Source organism: Gossypium arboreum, chromosome 9 (genome assembly GCF_025698485.1).
Source record: "Gossypium arboreum isolate Shixiya-1 chromosome 9, ASM2569848v2, whole genome shotgun sequence".
NCBI lineage: Eukaryota > Viridiplantae > Streptophyta > Magnoliopsida > Malvales > Malvaceae > Gossypium > Gossypium arboreum.
Genome location: NC_069078.1, coordinates 80,295,466 through 80,320,095, shown reverse-complemented (window position 1 = coordinate 80,320,095; position 24,630 = coordinate 80,295,466). Strand labels below are relative to the sequence as shown.

Genomic DNA, 24,630 nt, shown 5'->3' with positions numbered 1-24,630 from the left:
GCCATATAGATATCGCAGCTTTATGTGTCCGCAAATTTGTTCTCACTTGAACAGTCCACCAGGCTTCTGTCATAAGGACTGCCCGCATAATGTCAATCCACGAGACAGTTCGTCAAATAACAATCTGCAAAATGATTCGCATTTAAACTATTCACCATTTATGCGAGCTGCAACATGGTTGGTCATCTCGCAACATCCTCAATCTTTTATTTCTCTCCAGCAGCAATCAGGCTTCACAGCCTATATTTCATGGATTTTTGCTATTGTAAACCATGAAGGGTTGTTTATAAAGCAAAGTAGTGATTGTCTTCATAACTGGGATCTGAATTCCTGCAAACTACATGTACTGCGACAATTTCTCGACCAAGCTCAAGACACCTTCAATCTGATAACAGAAATCGTGGTCTTCCACAACAAAAACAGGAGAGTTGGAGTTTTGGCCATGGATCATCTTGTCCAAACAAAAATGATAATCTCATGATCCGCATCCTCGCATAATAATGTCTCTTTTTTATATAATGCTAGTAATAATTAACGCTTCTTCTAAATACCAACTTATTTTATCTAAAAACTCCCATGCATGAAAGAAAAGATGATATTTTTTAAAGTTTAAAAATTATTTGGTATACTGTTAACTGATTTTTAACTCCACAAATATAGTAACATCTCAACAAATATTTTATAAAGATATAATAAAATCTTTTAAAAATAAACACATGTCAACTTTTAAGATTATTAATGAAATAAAAAAGTACATTACTAATATATTAAAACATACTTTTAATTATATATATATATATATATTTATCTAAAACTTCAAATTATTAGCTAAATTATTAGCTAACATGCATTTTATTTTATATATTTAAAAATTATTTTATCTAAAAATTTCATTGACAATGTATGATACTCACGTATGAATTATGATAAGATTTGAATCGACACTTTAAATTTAAATTTAAATTTTGATTCTATTATTTCAATCGAATATTCATTTAATTTTTAGGTAAACTTTTAATAAATACAATTTTTACATATATTTTTTGCTAATATATTGAAAGAGCCTTTAAACTACAAGATTTTATTTAAACAAGTCCTTATATTATTTTTGTAGTTAAATTAAATAAACCCTTAACCTAAAATTTGAATTTCAAACTCTTATCTAATTTTTGTTGACTTAATTGGAATTATATACACCTTGACACCAACATAAAATTTAAAAGAGACATTAAAATTTTCAAAAGAGTAATTAAATGTGTTCATATATAAATACTTCCAAAAATTTTAACATTTTATTTTATTTTACTTTTAAAATTATTTTTATTTTTATATGATAAATTAGTATTATTAAATTCACATCAACATTAAATACAAATTAATTTAAAAATTCCAAATATTTTTTACTTAAAATCAAGGACGTAAAAACAACCGATTAGGAGCCAATATAACTACAAATATGGTCTAATTGTTTAAACAAAATATAGTAGCTTAAGGATTAATAAATAAATTTAAGGAATAAATATCAAAATTATCCATGAATTTTAGTTTTGTGTATAATACTATACATAAATTTTAATTTTATGTAATTTTATACATAATATTTTAATTTAATTAAATTTTTACAAACTACTAGTAATATTATATTATATACACAAATAATTATTTAAAATCAAATCACAATTAAAATTTCATATATATATATATATAATTAAACTAAATCAAAATTTATTAAAAAATCCATGTCTAGTATTGATATTAATAAAATAATTATTAAAAAATATTAATAGTTTGAAACAGATGAAATTGGGCCGACGGTGAGCACTTCTCCATCCTTTCACTTGACTCGGAAATCTTCACATTCAGTCTATAATAAATCAATTGAGACGCCAAGTATCGTAGGTATCCCCAAAATGTTTTGTCGGCAAAAAATCATTGGTGCATGAAAGCATATGTAGCCAAGGCTCTTCCGTTGCAAAACAATCAATTTCCTAAACGTTCATCAGCTTAGCTGTTACAACCATAAATGGGGAACGCTCACCCCCACCGCAAGCACCGTAACCACCACCATCACCCAACGCCTACCCCTCCTTACTATATATCTCCCCAACCTTATGTCCCAAGCTACATGCCACAACCCCACATGCCTCACTCTTTGCCTTATTTAAATGTCGACTCTAGTCTTCGAGCTCTTGCCGGTCAAGCTGAGGGCTTTGGTCGCTTCGCCATTGGTGGGTTGCACGGTCCTATCTACCATGTTACTACTTTATCCGGTATAACTCCTTCGCCTTTCTATTTCGTTGGCTATGTTAACCAAATAAAAAGAAAAAAGTTTTTTTTTTTTTGGGGTGGTTGATTGAGGAACTATTGAAGTTCTCCTAGGTGGGTTGTGCTTGGAATTCCGTTTTGTCTGTGTATGAAATAAGAGTTTTGAAGTTAAATTGAAGCCCCATTCAGCTACATCTTTTAGAATTCCAGATTAAATATTTATTGCTGATTGTTTTAGGGCTCTGGATATTGGTCAATTTAAGTTGAATTTTGTGGGGAACCTTCTTTTGTTGGTTGGGTTACAAATTATTGAATTGATCATTTGAGTGGTATATTGGCCTTTGAGATCCCTTGTGTAGAGTATGGAAATTGACTGTGGATAGTTTAGTTTCTTTAAAGTAAAAGTGAAGTAATTTTGATGTGTGATTGTAGATGATGGACCAGGATCGCTGCGTGATGGTTGCCGCAGAAAAGAACCCCTTTGGATTGTCTTTGAAGTTTCAGGAACCATTCATCTTTCTTCTACCTTGAGTGTGTCATCTTATAAGACCATTGATGGACGTGGCCAACGGATAAAACTCACCGGGAAAGGTTTGAGGCTCAAGGAATGTGAGCATGTTATCGTATGCAATTTGGAGTTTGAAGGTGGTAGAGGACCAGATGTTGATGGGATCCAAATAAAACCCAACTCCAAGCACATTTGGATAGACCGTTGCAGCCTTCGCGATTATGATGATGGGTTGATAGACATCACCCGAGGAAGCACTGATATCACTGTTTCCAGGTATTGTATATTATTTTCAGGGAAAATGACAGCAGTTAACACAAAATGAAACTGTTAATTGGGTTCTCAGGTGTCACTTTGCACAGCATGACAAGACGATGCTTATTGGAGCAGACCCTTCTCATGTCGGTGATAGGTGTATCCAGGTGACCATTCACCATTGCTTTTTCGATGGGACTCGGCAACGCCACCCTCGTGTTAGATATGGGAAGGTACATTTGTACAATAATTACACTAGAAATTGGGGCATTTATGCAGTTTGTGCCAGTGTGGAATCACAGGTGATCATTCTCCAACCATTCTAAAATTTCTTTCCAAGGTTTCATCATTTCAACCTTCTTATGGCGAAAAGATAACAGTTTAATTTACTAAATGATGTCAGATATACTCTCAGTGCAATATATACGAAGCAGGGCAGAAGAAGGTGGCCTTCAAGTATCTTCATGAAAAGGTATCTCTTCTTGATTTGTTTCTAAATTTGGTATATTGATCAAATGCTTATGCTACCAGGAAGAATCATTTGGTATCTGAACTTCATGGCTTTTGAATCTGAACTTTATGGCTTTTGAAGAAGAAAACAGTTTACTGCCTTGCTTAATGTTCCCTTGAGTCTTACTTTGGAACCCATGTTTGCCATTCCCTTGGATTGAGAAGCTATAAACTCTCTTTGCATATCATCAGTTGATCTTCTGACTGCCTAAAATGTCAATAACATTTCCTCTAGAAAGTCATGAACTCCCCATGGGGCACAAATTTTGAGGCAGGAAAAAAAGTCTGGAAGATCCTATAAAAAGAAAGGATCTGCATCTTCCATTTTCGGCATGTCTTGCATAGTATTAGTCTGACTGATGAAGATATAATTGATGAAGAAAAACATGTTCTGACACAAATAATTTATTTTATTTTCCTGCAAATACTCAATTTTGCCATATACATTTTGGCTTGTAATCATTGACACTTAATGAATAGAAAATTATCATTTGATGTATTGGTTATACAGGCCGCAGACAAGGATGAAGCTTGCAGCGGTTGCATAAGGTCTGAAGGGGATTTGTTTATGACCGGAACCCAAGCAGGGTTGTTGACCGAGAATGTTATGTCCAACATGTTTCATCCAAGTGAATACTACCCTACTTGGACAGTGGAACCTCCGTCAGAAGCTCTTAAACATATAGTACAGCAGTTTACTGGATGGCAGTCTGTTCCTCGGCCAGCTGAAGCATCTTCATAGCCAATTTGCCTCGGGACTTTTTGCTGTTGAAATTGCCCTAAAAGACTCTGGACTCTTTATACTGCAACTGTTCTTGCACGGCGTATAAAAATTTCATAAAATTTACCTTTTCAATCATAGGACATAACCATAATAACTTAAATAATATGTTGCAACAATCTATGGTCTTCTTGCTTTACTGAGAGAGAATATGATGATAACTTATTATTACATCACCTATATATATTTAACTCTTCTCAGATATATTTTCCATTTCCTTTAATTCCATGAAAATATTGGGAGATGGCTTTAATAGAGGAATATTTTTAAAAGTGGCTGCAACAGTGGGATGCATTCGTTTTAAGAGTACGTCGCATTCAACTCATCGCTACTTGAATATGGGCTTTGAAATCAATGGGGAAAACGTTTAGTCATTTAACAAATTCTACTAAATCCAGACCTAACTTTTTACATTTCAACCGAAGTCTATATTGATATTCTGGGTTTTCCATAATTCTTGCTGGTGTAAAAATGTAGAACTTATTGATACAGTCATGAATGATCATATATCCGACCTATTCCAGCATTTTGTATATAAATTTCCTAAACCAAAGGCATCTTTACTAACCTGCCAATACCTCAGCTACTAGTTCATCCACCAACAACCTCTCGATTCCCCGTCCTATTGTATCAATATCCCATCTCAAGTCTAACCATAGACATTCCCCTGCAAGCACCATCTCTCCTACATCCATCTGCCTTATCTTGTTTTGGCTTACTAGTGACTTGTGCAGGCTATCTTCAAGCTCTCTGATGTTCCATGTTGGAATGATTTTTTTTCCAGATATCATCCATGGGGGTTGGTCATTGTATTCTTGATACATCTCCAGTATCTTTGAATTAATCCTATCGAACATCAACCTCCTTTCAGCCCTTGACCAATAATTTAGGCTATAATATTTTTTCTCGAGTTGTTGGAATACTAGCGGATTCACTGGACATTCTGGAGAATGCCATGCAGCTAAGAAGGTATCCAGTTCAGCTCCATCAATTCCGGAACCAACCAAGACATCAACAATGTATACAGATTCCCAATTCTCTTCAGCCTTTGGTCTCCCACTTTCCTCAGCAAACCCGACAGATACTTCATTGCTATCATCATCACTTGAAAGAAGCAAAGTTCCATCTTCATATGCTTCAGATTCTAGCTTTAATTGTCGAAGTTGCATCCGAAGCTCTGAAAGAATAAACACTAGTAAAAAGGAGGAAAAAAAGCAATGGCTTTTCTAGTCCAAATGGAAGCCAAATACAAAATGTAACAAAACTAAAACCATCATTAAATTACCATGGAGATCAGCACTAATACTCTCGAAGCATTCAGAACCAGATGATAAATCATCCGTAAAAGGAGCTTCTATAACTGAGACTGGGCTAGGTTGATCTGCCTCCTTACAGTTTGCTTGAGATTCTAGTTCAGATACAGGGCAACGCGGTGTGGTTTGCTTAGATGGTCCCTCGGATGGTTCCTGGAGATTATTACAAGAGAGATTCATATGTCAAACTGAGTAGAGAAATTTCTCCTTAACAATTCTATAATCTATAATTCTATAAACAATGATTTTGAGGTAACCATTTCAAGCAAATTTCCAACAGAACTATGGGGAAGTGTAGTCAGTTGAAAAAATAAGATTTATACATTGCTAACAGCACAATTTAAGGAATACAGACTGTTATTGAGCAAACATCCCGTGTGTGCATGTTACAAGGCAAAAGCAACAGATAAAGAAAATACTCAAGAGTAGAACGGAATGATAGAATAGAAAACCAAAGAATAAAAAAAAAAAGATTCTAATAGTGGAGAAACCACATAAAGATGTGTTCGGTTAAAATTGACCAGGAAAGAAAGATGACTTAAAAACGTAGAAGTCCATCTTGTAAACCTATACTGTGCATTAAAACATATTCAAAATTTTGTTTGAAAGGGAAAGGCTGCCCAGTTTGTCAAATATAACAAATAACCGGTATGCAACACCATGAGCATGATCAGAATAGACACATCAAACAAAAACACCATTCAGAAATACCTGCGAGTCCAAATTATCTAGGTCACTAGTAGAAACTATAGCAGGATTCAAAGAAGCAGGAGGTGATAATTCCATCTGAGAAGGTTCAGAAAGCACGGGCTTATTCTGATCATTGACATCAGCGGCATTTTCAAGAACTGAACTTGAATCCATGGCAGAGCTAGAAGCCCCTGAGACCGAAACATTGTTTTCAGATTGCTTATCCCCTTCTATATCTTGCTTTACTTGATATGGGATGACATTAGAATCTGGTGAAGTGTCACTGTATTCCTTACTACTACTGCAACTACGACCCAGAAGTCGAGATTTCTTAACACGTGATCTTTGGTTGCTAGGTAATGGAGCTTCCCTCTGATTAAAATTGCCTTTTACTGCCTTGTTTCTGTCCCACATGAAACTCTCTTTTGGATTCACATTCTTATCTCTGCGAAGACTTTCAGGACGGATGCTTACTCCAGGACTTCCAAAGTTGGTAGATGAAGCAGGAAGAGATCGTGATCTTGAAAGATTACCAAGACAACCATCCTTCCAACCGTCCCTACTGCTAATACCTAATGGTTCATTCAAAACTGCAGGCCTAACATGATTACCAATCTCATTGCATCTTTCCACACCAACCTGGCCACTAGAATTTCCAGGAATCACTTCCCTATCTGAGGTGGCAAGCATTTCACCCAGTGTACTGCCCCTGCTAACCATGTGCACCTCTTGAGACTTGTGCGTTAATTTCCACCTCTCAGACAATCTCTTCTTGGCCTCCCTACTGACTGATGATTCACTAGAACGGGATGATGACCTCCTATGTCGTCGCTTATTCCAGCTAATGTTATCTCTGTAGGATACCGTTGTTACATCTGAATCATTTGCAGATTCAGATCCAGATACATCACATGAACTCTCATCCCCTGCATATCCTCTAAACCTGGAGGTTGAAATTGTAACTGGGCTATTGTTAAAGCTATTTTTCATTTGCCTAGTAATCTCCTTGGCCATTTCCCTAGAGTCTCTAGAATTATACCTTGAAAACCCGGTATCTTGATGAACCTTATTCTTGCCCCAAATTTCTGCCTCCTTATTTTGGATACCTAGAATTTCTGAGTGTCTTGTGCACTTGGATGGAAAATGATGAGAGGAACAAGGTGATGAAGCAGTTCTAGAAGAGTTCTGTGACTTCCCAAGATTTGGTTTCAAGACAACAATTCTTGTGGGTACAATAGTTGGCCCATTTTTCTCTTCTAATTGAACCACCGGTGACTTGGAGGGGTTGTGAGCAGTATATCTCCCATAAGAGTGATTCAAACAATCTTCTTGATGCCCCATGGGAGATTTACAGTGGAGTTTCGTTTGAGTTTCTCTCCCAATTCTTTGTGCAAAGCAACAATTTTCATTGTTCAGAGTATGCGATGACTTCATAGCAGTTACTCGACCACAATGGGATTGGGGTGGCACTCGCAAATCATGCAAATGCTTAGTGAATAATGAATTTGGTTGTTGAAAGTAATTCAGCAGAAGATCGGTGTTGGAGTTTAAAACTTCAAGGGTATCATTGAATTCCTCAGAATCTTGAAGCTTTTCATCAGTTGAAAGACGTTTAGCCTCCATAAACTTATGCCGGATAAAGGCCACCTCAGTATCAGAAAGCTTTGACTTTACAGGTCCTTGTGAAGAGAAACTAGCACCCTCCATTTTTAATGCATCTAAAACTTCAAAAACATCTTTAAATTCCTGCTCGTCCTTGGAGCTTTTCCTAGAAGATTGCCAACTATAAGATGTACTACCCCTCTGGACTTTCTCATGACTATTCTCATTTCTTTTTTGCTGCTTGTGGCCAGGCTGCTGAGGTGGCAGTCCATCAAGGCCCATCAATCTAGCAATAACACTTGGTGCTCGTCTTCTAGATTCGTTTTCTTTTGTCATCTCTTTCGCTAACAACTTCTTCATTGGTGTCGCAGTTGATTGTTTTGAAGATCTACAAGTCAACTCAAACGTTAACTGCAACAACCCGAAACAATTGTTTATTAACCATTACCTCATGAATCATTTCATATAAAAATAAAAAATCAGGAGAATCCAGAGCTAAAAGAGTTTAATGCTAGGAAAGATAAGCCTTACCATATAAAACAATAATGGAAACAAGAAAAATAAAATAAAAAAAGAGCAGCACACCTGATCTTCCTCTGTAGTATCACTACTGCAAGAACTAGAATCAGATGCCAATTTTGGAAATTTTCTCTGTTTCTGAAGCTGCCTGTTTCCTGGAAATAGATCCTTATAAAAGTTTTAGATAAGTGTTCCAATAATAAAGAAAGGGGCAGATTTAAACTTATTATAGAAGCTACGCTTAAAAATTCATCAAATCAACATAACGGGGAAAAAACCATAAGAATTATTTTCTCTCTCTCTCTCACACACACACACAAATCAAGCTGGACATAAAAACCCCAAGTCTAGATTCAATCTTTGCAAAAGTGTTTAAACAAGTAGTAATAAGCAGAAGAATAAAGCAAGAAATCAGAGAATGGGGAAATAAATTGTAAAAGAGCAACTCGATTGCGAAGCGAAGCGAAGCAATCATGACTCATCATGATCCAAGAAAAACGAGCAAAATCATGTTTATAGCACTACAGACACTGAGAAAAGTCAGAAAGGAGTTAGAAAAAGACTAACTTCAGTGAACACATAAGCAACTGCTAGAAGCAGGGGATAGAAAACAAATTTTAAAACAAACAAAAGGTAAATGCATGCTAGAAAGAGAAACGAATAAAAAAATGAACTAAAATTTCAAGAAAGAGAGTAAGGAGAATAGTGTAGTGATTAAAACTTAACATTTAACAGTGTAATTCACTCATTTTCAAAATGGAAAAGCAACTACGGAATCTTCATATAACTAAAAGAAAACAAAATTTCAAAAAAAAAAAAAACTTTTGGCCTCGGATTCCTCAACAACAAAAACAAACGATAACCTCGTTCAAAAATACGTAAAAAAGAAGAGAAATGGAACCTCTGGATGAAGCAGGGGCAGTTGAAGGTAGCAAATCGACTAAGCTCTGGTCAGAAGAGAAGCTGGAAATCTTAGGCCTCCGTTGCCCAAATGTCTCCATTTCCATTCATTTAACCAACAAAAGAGAAAAAGAAACAGGAAATCCGAAGAAATCTAGATCGAAAATCCAGAAGAAAAAGAAAAGGCAGCAATGAGGAGAGAAAAAGAATAGAGATCTCGTAAACAAAAGGGAAAAAAACTGAGAAAGTTCAGTAATTGTTAAGAAAAAAAGAAAGAAATTAGTTAGCTGAGAACGTGACAACGGCGGGGGCAATAAAGAAGGGAGTGGCGGAAGTGGTCCGTTAGAACTGTCGAAGACAGGGAAGGGAAACAGAGCGTGCGAGTGAAGAGAGAGAAAGACAATGTTAAAATTTTTGAACATTCAAATACATATGAGAGAGAGAGAGAGAGAGAGAGAGGGGCAAAGAAAGGATTGCTCGTACCCCGAACTGTATTTTACACGTGTCACTCTGCTGTATTTCCACTTTTTCTTCCTTGCTGGTTTTTATTTGGAAAAGAAAGTGTTTTTTATAACAACACATTAATGTGTTAATATTTATATTTTAAAATTTAATTTTATATTTTAATTAATTTTGATATTATTTTTTTAAAAGAGTTTAATTTGTCTTAACAAGAATCAAATTATTTATCAGTGAAAATTATGATTAAAATATTAAATTTTAAACTTGAAAATACATTGTTTCCACACATCTGCGAATATAATAAAATTTTTAGTTAAAATAAATTATTTAAATAATAATTGTTTTTATAAAAAAAATATTGAATATAACTATTTAATATGTCAATAGGGTAAGTTTTAAACCTAGAGACGAGTTGGAGAAAACATATCCTTAATTTGATATTCCAAAATAAAAATTAAATATTTAGTCAAATGATGCTTTCTTAAACTCTTAAATAGATATTATATCAAATAATAATATTGATTATTAATAAATGATTTAATATAGCATTTGATGTTTAAATTTTACACTTTTTTCTAATTTAGTATTTTTGTTTTTCACTTTAGCTTTTGAAGTTATTAAATGATATACAAATTATTCTAGTATACTATTAGTGTTATTTTTTATGAGACACCAAAATTAATTAATGTACTGATTAACATGTGATTGATGACATGTATTTTTTAATTTTAAATACTTAATTATTTTTAGACTATTTTGTTTATTTTATTTTAATTTTTACAAGTTAGAAACTAAACGCGAAATCAAATAATTTTTTATGAGTTAGCTTTGATATTAAACTCGACAAAGAATTTTATTGTAGTAGGCAAAATTATGTTATCAACCTCTATATTATGTGTAAGTTGTAGATTTAGTTCTTGTAATTTAATATGGTTATTTTAATCTCTATACTATTTAAATTTTAAAATTTTAGTAATGATCGAATGGTAACTGTTAATTAATTGATGTTACATTTGATAGGAATATTATTTTTACACATATTTTATATATGAGTTAACAATAAACTAATTAAATTGGTAATATTTAACCTCAACTTCATGACTTATTTTTAGTAAAGAGAAGGAAAATTTTCCTCTTATTTTGAAAAGCTCTTTTTTTTCAAGAACTTTTACTCATTTTCTAATTTTAAGTTTAGATTTGTACTAATTATTATTTATTTTATGTTTAATTATTGTAATGTATATGTTATAAATAAACTTTTTTTTCTCACGTTATTACACTAGTAACCAAACATAACATAAGTTATATATTTTCAAAAATCTTATGCGGTAAACACATTATCATTTGTTTAATATCATATCAACTTAATATTTTATATATTATTTTGAAGAAAAAGCTAATTAATAGATGTAATAAATTTAATGTATGTCAAAATTAAATTTCATAATTTTAAAAATAATTAAATTAAAGAATAGAGGATGATTATAAACAATAACTTTTAAGACAAAAGAATTTAGGTCAAAATCATGGAAAAGATACATCTTATATTAATATTATGATTCCGTTTACAAGTAAACTTGAAATTAGGCGATATTTATGCATAATTGATTGGAAACAAAAAAAAAAAAGTAGATTGTGTTGATCTTTTTAATTTCTAATATATTTTAAATATTCTATTTAATATTTCTAAGCGAATTTGGAAAACGTAGCTGTGTACCATCTCTTGCAAGTCAAATATATCTTTGGATTTTATTTAAACTTGCCTTTATTTACTGTTTGGTCTTTCAACTATACTTATTTTTTCATATTAGTATTTAAAATTCTCGTTATCACATTTTGGTACCTGTACTATAGTTTTATTGAATTTTTTACCCGTTAAAAAACCAATTAGAACACGGCACATGTCCCCATCAACCGTTAATGTGAATCATGATGTGACCATTGACCGCATTGATCAAATAAAAATTGTAGAAAAATATTAAAAATATCAAAATATATTTAAAATATATATAATTGTAAAAAACTTAAAATTTGTCAAAAAAATAAATATTTTTAAAACGTTTTAAATTATAAAAGTTTATTAAAATAATAAAATATTATTTAAAATTTTAAATATTATTAAAATAGTAAATAATTATTAAAAGTTGTAAATAATTAACAAAACAAATTCTTCTTCTTCAATTTTCTCTGCAATTTCTAAAAGAATACAATGAGACTTTCTATGTTGTCATCTACTTTCTTTTCTTGATTTATTCTAGCATTACTGTTTTTATATTTGTAGTTTTGAAACAGGAACAACATGTAATTCGATTAAAATTTTGTATAAATTGTAAAATTCATTTAAAAATTGTGCAATTTTCAATTAAATACCACCAATTCACAAATTTTAAATAATTTTTACAATTTTAATAATTATTTGAATTTTTAATAAAATTTTCAAATTTTACAAAAGTTAAATATTATTTTATAATTTTTAATAACTCTTTTACAATTTTAAAATATTTTAAATAATACTTAATAATTATTTAAAATATTTTTTTCATTTTAATAATGTAATTATTTTTTACAATTTTATATGTAAAAAATTACATTAATAAAATTTTTAATAATTTTTTGGTCTGGTCAGCACAGTCAATGCACAATCAATGCAATCAATGGCAATGTCATCGTCTACATCAACAATCAACAAAGACACATGGCATGTTTTGGTTGATTACTATTTTTTTAACACTAATAACCGTAAAGACTACAAAATATAACAAAATTATATTTTAAGTATCAAAATGAAATAAAAAAAATTTAAATACTAACATCGAAAAATTGATATAGTTTAATAATGATTAGACTATCTATATCATATGAATATAAATATTATATGATTAGACATTAATCCAAATTAATCAAAACATTAACTTATGAAAGCGGTCAAATATCAAGATTCATGCCTAGTTCACATTAAAAAAAAAAACACCTAAATTGACTTCTCAATGAAAGAGATTTGTCACGTGACTTGTCACTTGTCATGGTTCTTTCTTTCTTTCTTTTTTTTTTTTTTTAAAGTTCATAATAAGGTTTTTCAAGATAGATGTTCTTCACATGCAATTAAAAATACTCTTTCCTCCCATTTGAACAGTCCACTCGTCCACATATTTTAATAATTGAATTATATAAATCTAATAATCCTTGTTAGGTATAATTATGTTTTTTCATAAAAACAATTAATATAAATTTAAATTTAAATTTAAAATAATAAATAAAACTTTTGTAAAAAAATTCCAAAATAAGAAAAAAATTCTCTCTTTATCATAAAAAAATCATATGAATAATTAAAATTAACCAATTGACAGATATCTAAACAAATAATCTTGATGCAGTCTAAATATTGACAGACATCCAATTGAAGAATTCAGATATTATCGTTCATAGAATGGTGTAGCAAATTATAATATTTTAAGGACAATGGCGAATTAGGCATGTGCCTAAAAACCAAAACATAGTTACGAAACGATTGGTCAAATTAAATTTAACGTGAAAGTCAAGCTTACGGTTTTACGTTACTCCAAATGAAATTTTAGAGGTCCTACAAGACAAAATGAGTTAAAAAGCATGAGGGAATCTCCAATTTTAAATGCAAGTGGAAGCATAAACAAAGGGCGTCTGGGCCTGTATTACTGGCTAGGTTGGTCCTCCAGCTGTTGGTGATTTTTGTTTTGATTTGGTTTATGAAGTTGACTCTACTCAAGCTTTTATTTTTGGACGAGAAAACAACAATGTCACTGGGATTTGTGTCCTTAAGAGGAGAATTGTACATGAAAAGGATATGGATACACCCAGATTTCTATACCTTTTTTCTAAAACCCTAAATAATACCCTTTTTTTGTGGTATTCTCTTCTTTCTAACTTATATATTCTAAAGATTTGGTGGGTTCTACATTTCACTTGAGAATCTACCTCCCAAGGTGACTTTGATGCTACTATTTACACTTTCTGTATCAAAACTGTCAGATCATTGGTTCTGTAATAAAAGACCATTGAATTACATGTTTAAACTTTGAACAATTCCACCTCTTCCCTTACCAAAAAAAAAAGCTAAATCAGATCGTAATCCAAAATAGCGTAGGAGCTACATGGTACAGAAGCAACAATTTCAGATTTAAGTAAATTATTATATGAAAGTAGATCTCAGCCTCTATGGCCATTCTTTCTTATAATAAATGCAAAAGAGGTGAATACATTGGATGAAATGTATTGAAAAGACTTGGGTGAATCAGTCTTTGAAACATTGGCTTGGAAAAGGGGCTAATTAAGCTGATTTTCCCATGATTTTTGGATCGGAAGAAACCTTTTAGCGCATGTCTAAATTAAATCAATCAGCTTCAAGCATATGATTAAATTACAAGTTTGTAAATGAAGCAATGTCATCAGATATTATAATAATAATTGGAGAACTATTTCAATCAGTGATGCAATATTTTGCGATGTTCAATTATTTTTCTTGACTTACTGATTCTGCCTTCAATATTTGTCTTGTTCCTCCCAACATTTTCTCCCAAATTGCAATAATTTTCTTACCTATTTTCCTACATGATTGAACAGGGCAGCCCAAACCGATACCATTTTCTGCTAAATTACTAATTTCAATCTCATGAACAAAAAAAAAAAAGGAAAAAAAAAAACATAAACTTTAAATAGAAAACAAACAAAAGAAAATCAAACCCTCACTTCCAATCTCAAACATGTTTCACCAACCATTCCTGTATAGTTTGTCGATGCCCTATCATTTGGTAGGTCAAGTTGGTTTTGAATCGATTCAATTTAGGATGGGTTGGAGTCATTTCGAGATCCAAATTTTTAAAATTTATCTTTCAAGATTTTCGAATTAAATCATTTTAAATTTGTAATTTTTAACATTTATAAATAGGATTAGAGTTCATGCATATTTTATTCAGATAACAACACCACCGAAAAACCTTTATTTCAGTGTAAAAGGCAAAGCAAAAGAGCACCATAAGAAGAAAAAAATGATTGCTGTCTCCATTCTCTCAGGATAGAAGTTGATTAAAGCTAAGTTCCGCTCTTCCATTCCATCACAATGATGGAGACTCGACAGTGTCGTTTCCCTATGTTCTTTTTTCTTTCTTTCTAGACACCTCCTTTTTTTTCCACAAGGGATCCAAAGATTGTCGTAGGAAACATGTGAAAGTAATATTATGTTGGAAGAAATTAGAAATTGACATAAATGCAATAAGCATTACTTATACCAGCCGCCCATGGCCTGTGTTGTATGTGTAGGAAGGTTTCTTCCATTAATTGCTTAGCAATTAGTATGAAATATTATTATTATTATTATTTATGGTTTAAATATTGGGAAATATAAAAAGAAAGAGAAAAAGAAAAAGCGAGCAATAGCTTTGACTATAGTGTATTGGAGGCCGAAATCAACATTGTTAATTATGGCTTTTTGAATAACTATAATTATAGGTTACCTTTTGACAGACAAATTAACTTAATAAAGGAGGAAAATGGGCATAAGTTAAATACAAAGGTAACCAAGTAGAAATAAGAGGTGGTTCTTACGGAATATGTTATTTGGTTAGTCATAACTCTGAAGAAAAGAAGTGAAAAATAGATGAAGGGATTCATTGACATTATAAGATAGAAGGTTGAACATCTGTCATCAAAACCCACCCGTGAACATTCAAAATAATAGAGAGCTGAGTTTGATGGAATTTGTAATAGACAAGCCCAACCCAAATGGTAATGAATTGGGAAGTTGCGTATGCAAAAAAGAGCAGTAGTGGGAACGGAGAAAGGGAAAACAAGGGACAAAGGATTAGGAAAGAATCTCCTCCGTCAGGAGCGGGGTGGTTGACTGGAGACTGAAATCAGCAGGGGAATCAATCCCCTTGCCTATCACGCTGATCGAGAGATGAAAAGAAGCTGGCTATTGCGGGCTCTGCCATTCCCCAAGGGGACATTTGCAGCTTCTCACTTGTTTTATTTACGTACATGTGATGTGAGGACTTGTAGCCTTTTGAGCCCCAAGGGCGAGCTTTGAATAAAAATGAAATTCAAAATATTTACTCTAAAATTATTATTTTTATATAATTAAAAGTATGTTTCTCCATTTTATGATTTAAGACTAATTTTGATAACATCGAATGGTATATTAAATTTTAAAATCTAAATATTCAAAAATTTTCTATAATAATAATCCTAAAATTTAAATTTAATTCAAATATCCGATAAACAATTCATTTGTTAATTCTTCCGATTGTCTTTGGTAATTTTAAATTAATTTAAAAGATCACACACTTGCACCAATGACTTCCATAGGATCTTCTACAAGGATATTAGCAGCGTGTCCCTCCCTTTCTACAAGCAACACAATGAAGGGCTCGACATTTAAATGCTCACCACATGTTGGTGAACAAAATCAATAAATTCCTTCTCCTCCAAGCATCATCTCGGCAAGAGGTCCTCGTCATGCCATGACCATGCCATATGTGACATGGCTTGGCAATAATAATGATGTTTTAAACTCTCTGCAAGCCTCATTGGCAAATCAAATCAACCTAGATCACTTTATAACTTATCTTTCGTCTAGGCGACAATTGTTATACACATGCCGTATCATGCCTCACTAAACTATTCAACGACTATAGGAATGTGATGAAGCTTATTCTTATAGCTTTGCCAAGAAGATAGTTTCTATCTAAAAAATGTCTTACTTAAACATCATGTCATGCTAGGCGAGCCCAAACAACCCTTAGAAAATATATGGAGAAGAGTTTTTTGACAATACCCGTCAATCTATTGCATCCCTAACTTGACAAATCCCACACTTAGTCCCTTCAAGTCGACTACAATTGTACCCTTGGAAAATATCTTCTACTTTACCATATGCACCTAAGGAGTAGGGAACTCAACAGCTGAGACCCACACCAAGTCTACCTCCCATTATAAATACCCATTTTCTGCATCAAGGCAAGGAGATAAAGAATCCATATCCCCTAAGCTCAAGCCCAACCTCGAGACCTCTAAACCACCATTTTCAGTAGTTGGTGTGAACCACCTTTATTTTAATGGCTCTTTATACTCCTATGGTGTGAACCGTCACCATTATTTTGTTCTACATTTGGTATAACTTAATTATTATAATAAATTCATTTTTATGCTTTACAGTTGATTAAGTAAGAATAAAAAGTTGATTAAATTTTACTCAAGTAAAGCTTTAAAATACTTAATTTTAGAGATAATAAAATTATTCAAATTAAACTTAGTCCATATCTCAAACTAAATTAATAATGACAAAACTAGTGCATTTTAATTTTAGTTAAAACATACCATAAATTCATGTATTTTTTGTAAAATGGAAATTTAGTCCTTTTACTTTTCAGATATTAAAATTCAGACATTATTAGGATTATTTTGTTAAATTTAAATTGATTATAACATCGTTTTTAGTTATATAGTTACTAAATGAGTATTTTTTAAAAAGAATTAAAATGTCACACCAACAATTTTAACAAAAATAAAATATTAATAACTGGACCTAAATTTTGAAACTCAAAATACAAATGGACTAAATTTCAGATTTATGAAAAGTATAAACACTTAGCACATATTTTAACCTTTCTTTTTTATGAAAAGTGAGAAGTCGAATATCATATTATCATTCCAGAAACGTAGACGATAGATGATGTAGAATCGAGGCCCAATTGTTTTAGGCTTGAAATGCTGTGTTTTACACAATTGGATTTGAATTTTGAGGCCAATGATACTATTTTTTTAGTCAGCCCAGTTTTAGTTTCCAATATTAAAAATGTTTTCAAGTAAATTCCACTTAGATGAAAGCATTATAAATAGATATATAAAAAAAAAAACCAAAAAAATGTTTTTTGGGTCTCCAGAAAAAGTTATTTTAATTATTCTTTTTTCTTTTACTTTTTAACCTTTAAACTTATATATTTCTCAAATCACCCCAAATGAATAGAAAAATTAATATTTATTAACTTTGTTAACGTGGCATACACGATGATTACCTTGTAGATAACATGTCAGTATTTAATTAATTTTTAAAATTTAAAATATTAAAATTATATTTTTTATAATTTTAATTTTAAAACCAACTTTTGTAAATTTTAAAATTTTTAAATTAAAAAATAATTAAATGTTGATGTTATCCTCATCGCACTCCATGTTACTATTTTATTTCTTTTATCTTCTATTAGTGAGTTTTTGAAGATGCTAACTCAACAAATTATATGTGCTTAATTTCATGGAAGGTCTAAATATAAATATTTATGGACCGAATTCTTTCGTGCAAATCAATTTTAATTATAAAAATATTAAGTATCAAAAAAAAGTTTTTGAATATTTTTCAGAATAAGTAAAAATGTTAGATTGTTTAAAAATATAAGTAAAACTTTAACATTAAGATATGACAAAAATATCATATTGATTAAAAAATAAAATTTAATAAATATAGTATCAATCATGCATATCAAACTATTAATAAATATAGTATTATAGATTAATATGATAGAGGTATCATATTGATTAAAAATTGCATGCATAATATATTGTATAATTATATTAATAAATTTAACATTGTCAAAATATTGATTGAATAAAATATTATAAAAATGTGTAAAAGTATTTCAATTTTATACTAATATAAGTAAATCCCACCCTTATGTATTATATATATATATGCTTGTACGGGTTGGCACACAGCGAACCCCAACTTCAGTTAAATTATATTTTAAGTCCTCTAAATTTTAAAAAGTTTATTTTAACCTTATATTTAAGTCATTGCCTCTTTGTATTTGAAAAATATATATAAATTTATTTTCATACCGAATAAATATAATTATTTATATATATAAATTTACTCTAATATACAACACTTTTTATTCTCTAATAAAATTCTATTGCTAATAAAAAAGAAGAAAACGAAATTTTATCTTTTCATTGTTAAAGTTAAGATGTGACTAAATATTATACTAAAACGTGGATAAAAATATGTTTTATTTGTAAGTTTAGTAGTCGATGTACCTGTAAATGTACTCGCATCTCTTTGACACGTTTGTTTTTTCTTTTGTAGAATTTGACACATGTATTTTCAAGCTTTATTCACCAACATGATGAATAAACACACACATGTATATACAACAAACGTGATTGTGAGCAAAGCTTGAAGCAATTAAAGCCATTTTGAGTCCAATTGTTTAGTGAGTTTATTGTTGAGGAATATAGCAAGATAACCTTACACTCAACCATGGTATCATGCAACGGATATTGCCTCAACTTTCATGCCTACTTTTACAATACACTTACAACACCAAAAAGGCAAAAAGGTTTTATTCCAGAATAATTATAACTATGTGTAAGGAAGAACAAATAGTTTGGAACAATATGATGATATTTAGTGGTGGAGTTGATCGTTGCCATTGTTGTCCCTTATGTAAGCATGGAGACTCCTCTGAATCCTTTGTCTTTTCTCTATTTCAGTGGCTCTCTCATGGCTTCCCCTTGTGTATGCCTCAAAGAACTCCTTGTTCTCTTTCTCCAACTCATTCCAAACTTTAACCAATACATATACGCATCCTATTAATTATATTACTAACAACAAAACTACTCAATAAGACCCTTACGGTCAAGTTCATCATGTACGATGAATATGCTGCTTGATTGATCAAGAAAGAGGAAAGTGTCAGAAGAATAACTACCTGTTGAAGTAATAACTGGTTTTATATTTGCATGCTTTGACAAAGCTTCCATGCACTCTTCTTTGCTCATCTTAAATACCAAACACTCTTCTATAAGACGGTGCACCTGAATTTATATACATGATCATCTTAGTTAGCAATAGCCAACAAAAATGGAAATAAAATAAAAAGGAAATAATTAGATTACAACTTACCATGTGAATATATGAAGAAGAAGAAGAAGATGATGATGATGAGTCAGCCATAAATAAAAACAAAAACTAAAATTAGTATTAAAAGAGAGAAGCTTTTCAACTCAACTGTACTTAGGGTTATACTTAAGAGGAAAGAGAGATGAAGAAGAAACTAGAAAATGAATTAGAGAGGAAAAGAGAAAGTAGGAGAGGGTAGACTAGGAATAATAACAAGCTATGAGATGAAGATTTGAAGAGAATCCCAAATTGTTTGAATAAAAAATATATTAATGCACTGTTGTTCTTACAGTTATGATACTATGAATGATGTCATACATAACAAAACATAGGTTTTGATGGGGTACAAGGTGGCACGTGGGACGACGTGTGTGATTGGTGGATCTGAGATTTTTGTAAGCAAATCCTCGTTTGTCTCTTACGTGGACATTATGCCCCTCTCCACGTGACACCTTGGTCCTTTTTTTTTTCCTTGCCATAACTATGATAAATCGATTTTATGGTTTAAAAAGTCGATAATGATCAGTTCCAGAGTTTAAATTAAACATATTTGAATGTATATTATTGTAATTCACATTGTGAATTGAATGATAGATGGCGAAGTTGGATTTGAAGTATAATTATTGGGATCTTAACTAAAGGGCAGAATACCTTTTGTGGCCTAAGTGTAGGCTAGTCTATAAAGAGGAAGGGGGGGTTTAGCAGCCCCATCACCATAACTGAATAGCTTCCCAAACATCCTCCAAAGATTCAATAGAAAAATTTCGTTTCGATTATCATTCATAGCAAACAATGATCATCCCCACTCTTTCATCGGTTTCTGCCTCAGGATTCACGTGAAAGCAGTGCAGTGGCTTCATCTTTCAATATCCCTTTCTCGCTTGATATTATTAAAATATAGGCTCAAACAATTATTACGTTCCGTCCCCCTTTTTATCTTTGATTTGTTGCTTAAAATATTAATTTACCTAAAGCATTGCTCATTAAAATATGCTTTGTTGGTGCAATTACAGCTAGAAGCCATAACCGTAAGCCTTGTTGTCGGTTCAAACCAAAAAATACAAACAGAAAAGAAACCAGGGTTTCGCTGTTTCTTAGTTCTCGTTTTCATTATTTCAAACGCGAACACTCTACATAAACAAACAACGATTGGAGACGCTAAGTCTAATAAATATGATTAATTTAGGGGCATTGGGATTGATTTTAATGATAGTGATAGAATTAATTATTTTAATTGTGAGATTAAATACTGTGTAATACGTGATTAAAATTAATATTTTAATGATTATTTAAGTTAATCTAATTGTTATGATGTATTTTAATGACATTTTAACATTTAAAATTTTAATAATACAATTTTATAAGTTTATATAAATATTTTAATTAACTACTTTTATAACTATTTAAAAGTATTTAGGTCAAATTTTACTATTAGACCCTGTAAATTACGTAATTTAGTGGAATTAGTATATGTATTTTACTTTGATCATTTTCAGTTATTGTAGTTTTAGAATTTAAAAATTTTACTGCTAACCAAATGATAATTATTAAATTCGTTAAGTTAAGTTCTGTTATTTTTAAAATTTAATATGTCAAAATATTATCACATATGTAATGTTACATGTCGGTTATTATTTTCACATATTGCTCACAAAAATCAATTAATAGATTGATCGACTATCGTTTGAATTAAGACTAAAATTTTGAAATTAAAAATATATATATAGCCACTAAGAATGATCTAATTGGTGAATGTGAATTAAATTTATAGTTTAAATTGAATTTATAACTTTACGCATAATACAACGCTAATGACATAATTTAACTGTTACCATTGGGTTAGAGCTAAAATTTCAAAAATCGAAAAGTACATAAACTAAATTTGATCCAATTAAAGTACATATACTAAATCCACAATTTATACAAAGTACGGGATCTATTAATGAATTTGAAAAATTATTTATAGTGTTAAAGTATAAATTTAATTTAAATATATAAAGCCTTGTCGATAATATATTGAAAAATTAAATCAATTGAAAATTAATATTTTAATGATTTAATTTTTTAAGCATGTTTGATAATCTATAATAAAAAGTAAATAATATATATTTTCATTAAAGCTGTGGAAAATGATAAGTAGTTAATGAGTTACTTATCAATTAATTTAGATTTTTTTCAATTTATTTTATTTTATTTCTTTTAACATTATCATTTAAATACATATTGGGATGGCAAAACCCAAATCACCTGATGGATTTCAAACCGATTCGCTCCAAATGGAACGATTTTTTTCTTTTGGAAAGTGAATGTGGGACGGGCTAGATTTTTTCTTTTAGATAGTGGGCATGGAGCAATTATGGTAATTGCTTGTCTCACTTCAATCCGCTCCACTATATAGAATTACCATTTTATCTTTGTATATATAAACTATTAAAAGGGTAAAAATGCAACAACGTAATATAAAATTTCATATATTTTATGTTTAATTTTTTTAAAAAAAATTATGTTTAAATATTTAGTTGACACTAAAAAAATTAAAAATATTAAAGATAAATAGCAAATCTAAATTGAAGCGGAACAGACCGTGCCAATTGTGTAACGATGATGGATTTGACAATATTCGCCCTTGTTCTGCTATATTGTCATTCCTAAATACATTACCTTAAAATTTTTAAAATTTACATTCAGACACTTTAATCATTTTGCATACAAAATTTTAAGAGATATATCAAACAAATTTTATAATTAAATTTAGTATTTAATTTTTCAACACTTAATTTTTCAATACTTACCTTTTGAGTTTATCAAATACCATCTAAGTTAGTAATTAATTAATTAGTTAAATTCAGAGAATAGTCCCTGTGACATTACCAATTTGTGTGGATTTATTCCCTCTACTTTTATTTACTTAAAATTGGTTCCTCTACTTTTCGATTTCATCATTTTCAGTCCATCTATTAACTTTTTCCGTAAACTCCGTTAAAAAATTAGGTATAATCACAATTTTAGCTCATCAACTTTTCAAGTTTTGTCAATTTGACCCTACTCCTTTTATTTTTACTTTAATTATTAAAAATTTAAATATATAAAGAAATTCTTAAAAATATAAAACTTTCCCATATGTGCCAGCAATTTAAAGATAGAAAAAACAAAACTTACTATTAATTATTATTACTAGAGATTTAACTTGTACTTCTCATTTGGCGACAATAAGTATTGTGTATAGTATAAGTAATTTACATTATAAATCATTAAATTTAATCTCAACTTTCAAATAGATCATAGATTTTGATTTAATCAAAATATATCATTTAACTTTAATTATTAACAACTTAAGTCACTTAACATTATTAAATTATTTAAACAAAATAACTGAATCGACAATATTCCCACTTTGTTTTTTAACTTGCAAATAAATTAATACCTAATTCAAATAATAATTTTTCCTTTTATTTTTTTAAAGTTTGATATTAGGTGAAAAGATAGAGTTTTTTTTTCTTTTTTAAATCTTTTTCTTCTTAGTGTCAACGGCAATATTAGGATAAAATTAGATTACCTTAGAGATTAATGGTAGGTTAGTATTAGATTAGGGTTTACTTTAAAATTAATAAGTTATCATTTCCATAATATAATAATTAAAGCAAAAATAAAAAGAGTAGAGTAAATTTATCTTGTTAAAAGAAAGTAGGAAGAGTTAAAAGAGAGGATTTTTTTCAAAGTTTATTTATAAATCATTAAATTTAATCTCAACTTTCAAATAAATCATAAATTTTTATTTAATCAAATTATATCATTTAACTTTAATTATTAACAACCTAAGTCACTTAAAATAATATTGTTAAATTACTTTAACCAAAAATTGAATCTACATTTCTACTTTAGTGTTTTAATTGGTAAACAAATTAATACTTAATTAGAATATTAAATATTTTTTATTTATTTTTAAAGTTCAATTAGGTGACAAGATAGAGTTTCAATTGTTTTATCTCCTTCTTCTTAGTGCCGACACAACATTAGGATAAATATTAGATTATCATTAAAGCTTAATGGTAGATTAGTGTTAGATTACGGTTTACTTTAAAGTTAATAGGATATCATGAGTGATAACTTTGCTCACAACAATATTACCACGACTAATAATATCACGCACAAAATTATACTGAACATCAATGTTCTTTGTTTTCTTTCATGAAACATTTGATCCTTCGTAAGGAATATGACACTCTGACTATCACAAAACATTGTACTAATCTGAAGGTCTTTACTGAGTTCAACAAAGAATCCCTTTAACCAAGTAACTACTTTACAAGCATCAATAATGGTCATGTATTCAGCTTCAATAATAGACAAAGCATCTGTAATCTGCAAAGTGGCTTTTCAGCTGATGGCGCAACCCCCAATAGTAAAAACATACATTGTGAATGACATTCTTTTATCAAGGTATCCGGCAAAATCAAAATCAACATACCCAAGGACTTCATCCCTTGGCTTATCGCCCCCATAGATCCCCTTATTTTGCTACTGCATTTATTTCTTCAACAAGTGACAGGATTCGAGTCGAACAATCTCTAACAGTTACCTTTAAATATCAAAATCTATAACGTTTGCCAAATACATGTACTATATTAAATAAAGAACCATAAGTATTATATTAAAAATGTCAACGTTAAGTACGAAATAATGTATTCACTCTTTTATTATGATCATATTACTATACTTATTTTCGACCTTGTTGATAGGGATAAATATCAAAGATATTTTAATAAAAATGAAGAGTTATTTTTAGTACCAATAAATATTTAAAAATATATCATACATCCAATTTAAATGGGTAAGACGTGCCTGTTTATGGTGCAGTAAAATGATAACAAAATATTTAAATATATGTGACGGTATTTGA

At 30.3% G+C, this 24,630-nt stretch overlaps 4 protein-coding genes across 4 annotated transcripts in view; 1 reads left to right on the top strand and 3 right to left on the bottom strand.

The window, feature by feature from the left end:
- LOC108455731 (glutathione S-transferase L3-like) overlaps positions 1-5,827 on the bottom strand; it is an 83,323-nt gene extending 77,496 nt beyond the window's left edge. The window contains exons 1-2 of the transcript XR_008271067.1: positions 5,605-5,827; positions 4,935-5,496 (exon numbers count right to left, since the gene is read on the bottom strand). The gene's annotated coding sequence lies outside the window, so the exon portion shown is untranslated. The remainder of the gene's footprint in view (positions 1-4,934; positions 5,497-5,604) is intronic.
- LOC108457067 (probable pectate lyase 4) lies at positions 1,792-4,490 on the top strand. The gene is made up of 5 exons (XM_017755885.2): positions 1,792-2,270; positions 2,698-3,049; positions 3,120-3,330; positions 3,432-3,500; positions 4,050-4,490. Exons 1-5 carry the CDS (start codon positions 2,024-2,026, stop codon positions 4,278-4,280), a joined length of 1,110 nt encoding a protein of 369 aa, XP_017611374.1. The 5' UTR covers positions 1,792-2,023; the 3' UTR covers positions 4,281-4,490.
- An 89-nt stretch (positions 5,828-5,916) lies between the features above and the next one.
- Positions 5,917-9,825, bottom strand: LOC108457066 (uncharacterized). The gene is made up of 3 exons (XM_017755884.2): positions 9,345-9,825; positions 8,510-8,598; positions 5,917-8,335 (listed from the first exon to the last, which is right to left on the bottom strand). The coding sequence occupies exons 1-3, from the start codon at positions 9,448-9,450 to the stop codon at positions 6,317-6,319; spliced, it is 2,214 nt and encodes a 737-aa protein (XP_017611373.2). The 5' UTR covers positions 9,451-9,825; the 3' UTR covers positions 5,917-6,316.
- A 9,166-nt stretch (positions 9,826-18,991) lies between these two features.
- On the bottom strand, positions 18,992-20,058 carry LOC108456307 (uncharacterized). Its single transcript, XM_017754907.2, has 3 exons — positions 19,734-20,058; positions 19,540-19,645; positions 18,992-19,393 (listed from the first exon to the last, which is right to left on the bottom strand). The coding sequence occupies exons 1-3, from the start codon at positions 19,782-19,784 to the stop codon at positions 19,236-19,238; spliced, it is 315 nt and encodes a 104-aa protein (XP_017610396.1). The 5' UTR covers positions 19,785-20,058; the 3' UTR covers positions 18,992-19,235.
- Positions 20,059-24,630: the final 4,572 nt, after the last annotated feature.

Coding starts and splice junctions, on each gene's coding strand:
- LOC108456307 (XM_017754907.2), bottom strand. CDS start 19,784: ATGGCTGACTCATCATCATCATCTTCTTCTTCTTCTTCATATATTCAC. Junction 19,646..19,733: donor CTTCTTCATATATTCACATG/GTAAGTTGTAAT, acceptor ATATAAATTCAG/GTGCACCGTCTTATAGAAGA. Junction 19,394..19,539: donor ACCAGTTATTACTTCAACAG/GTAGTTATTCTT, acceptor TATTGGTTAAAG/TTTGGAATGAGTTGGAGAAA.
- LOC108457067 (XM_017755885.2), top strand. CDS start 2,024: ATGGGGAACGCTCACCCCCACCGCAAGCACCGTAACCACCACCATCAC. Junction 3,331..3,431: donor GTGCCAGTGTGGAATCACAG/GTGATCATTCTC, acceptor AAATGATGTCAG/ATATACTCTCAGTGCAATAT. Junction 3,501..4,049: donor TCAAGTATCTTCATGAAAAG/GTATCTCTTCTT, acceptor TTGGTTATACAG/GCCGCAGACAAGGATGAAGC.
- LOC108457066 (XM_017755884.2), bottom strand. CDS start 9,450: ATGGAAATGGAGACATTTGGGCAACGGAGGCCTAAGATTTCCAGCTTC. Junction 8,599..9,344: donor TGCCCCTGCTTCATCCAGAG/GTTCCATTTCTC, acceptor ATCTATTTCCAG/GAAACAGGCAGCTTCAGAAA. Junction 8,336..8,509: donor ATACTACAGAGGAAGATCAG/GTGTGCTGCTCT, acceptor GGGTTGTTGCAG/TTAACGTTTGAGTTGACTTG.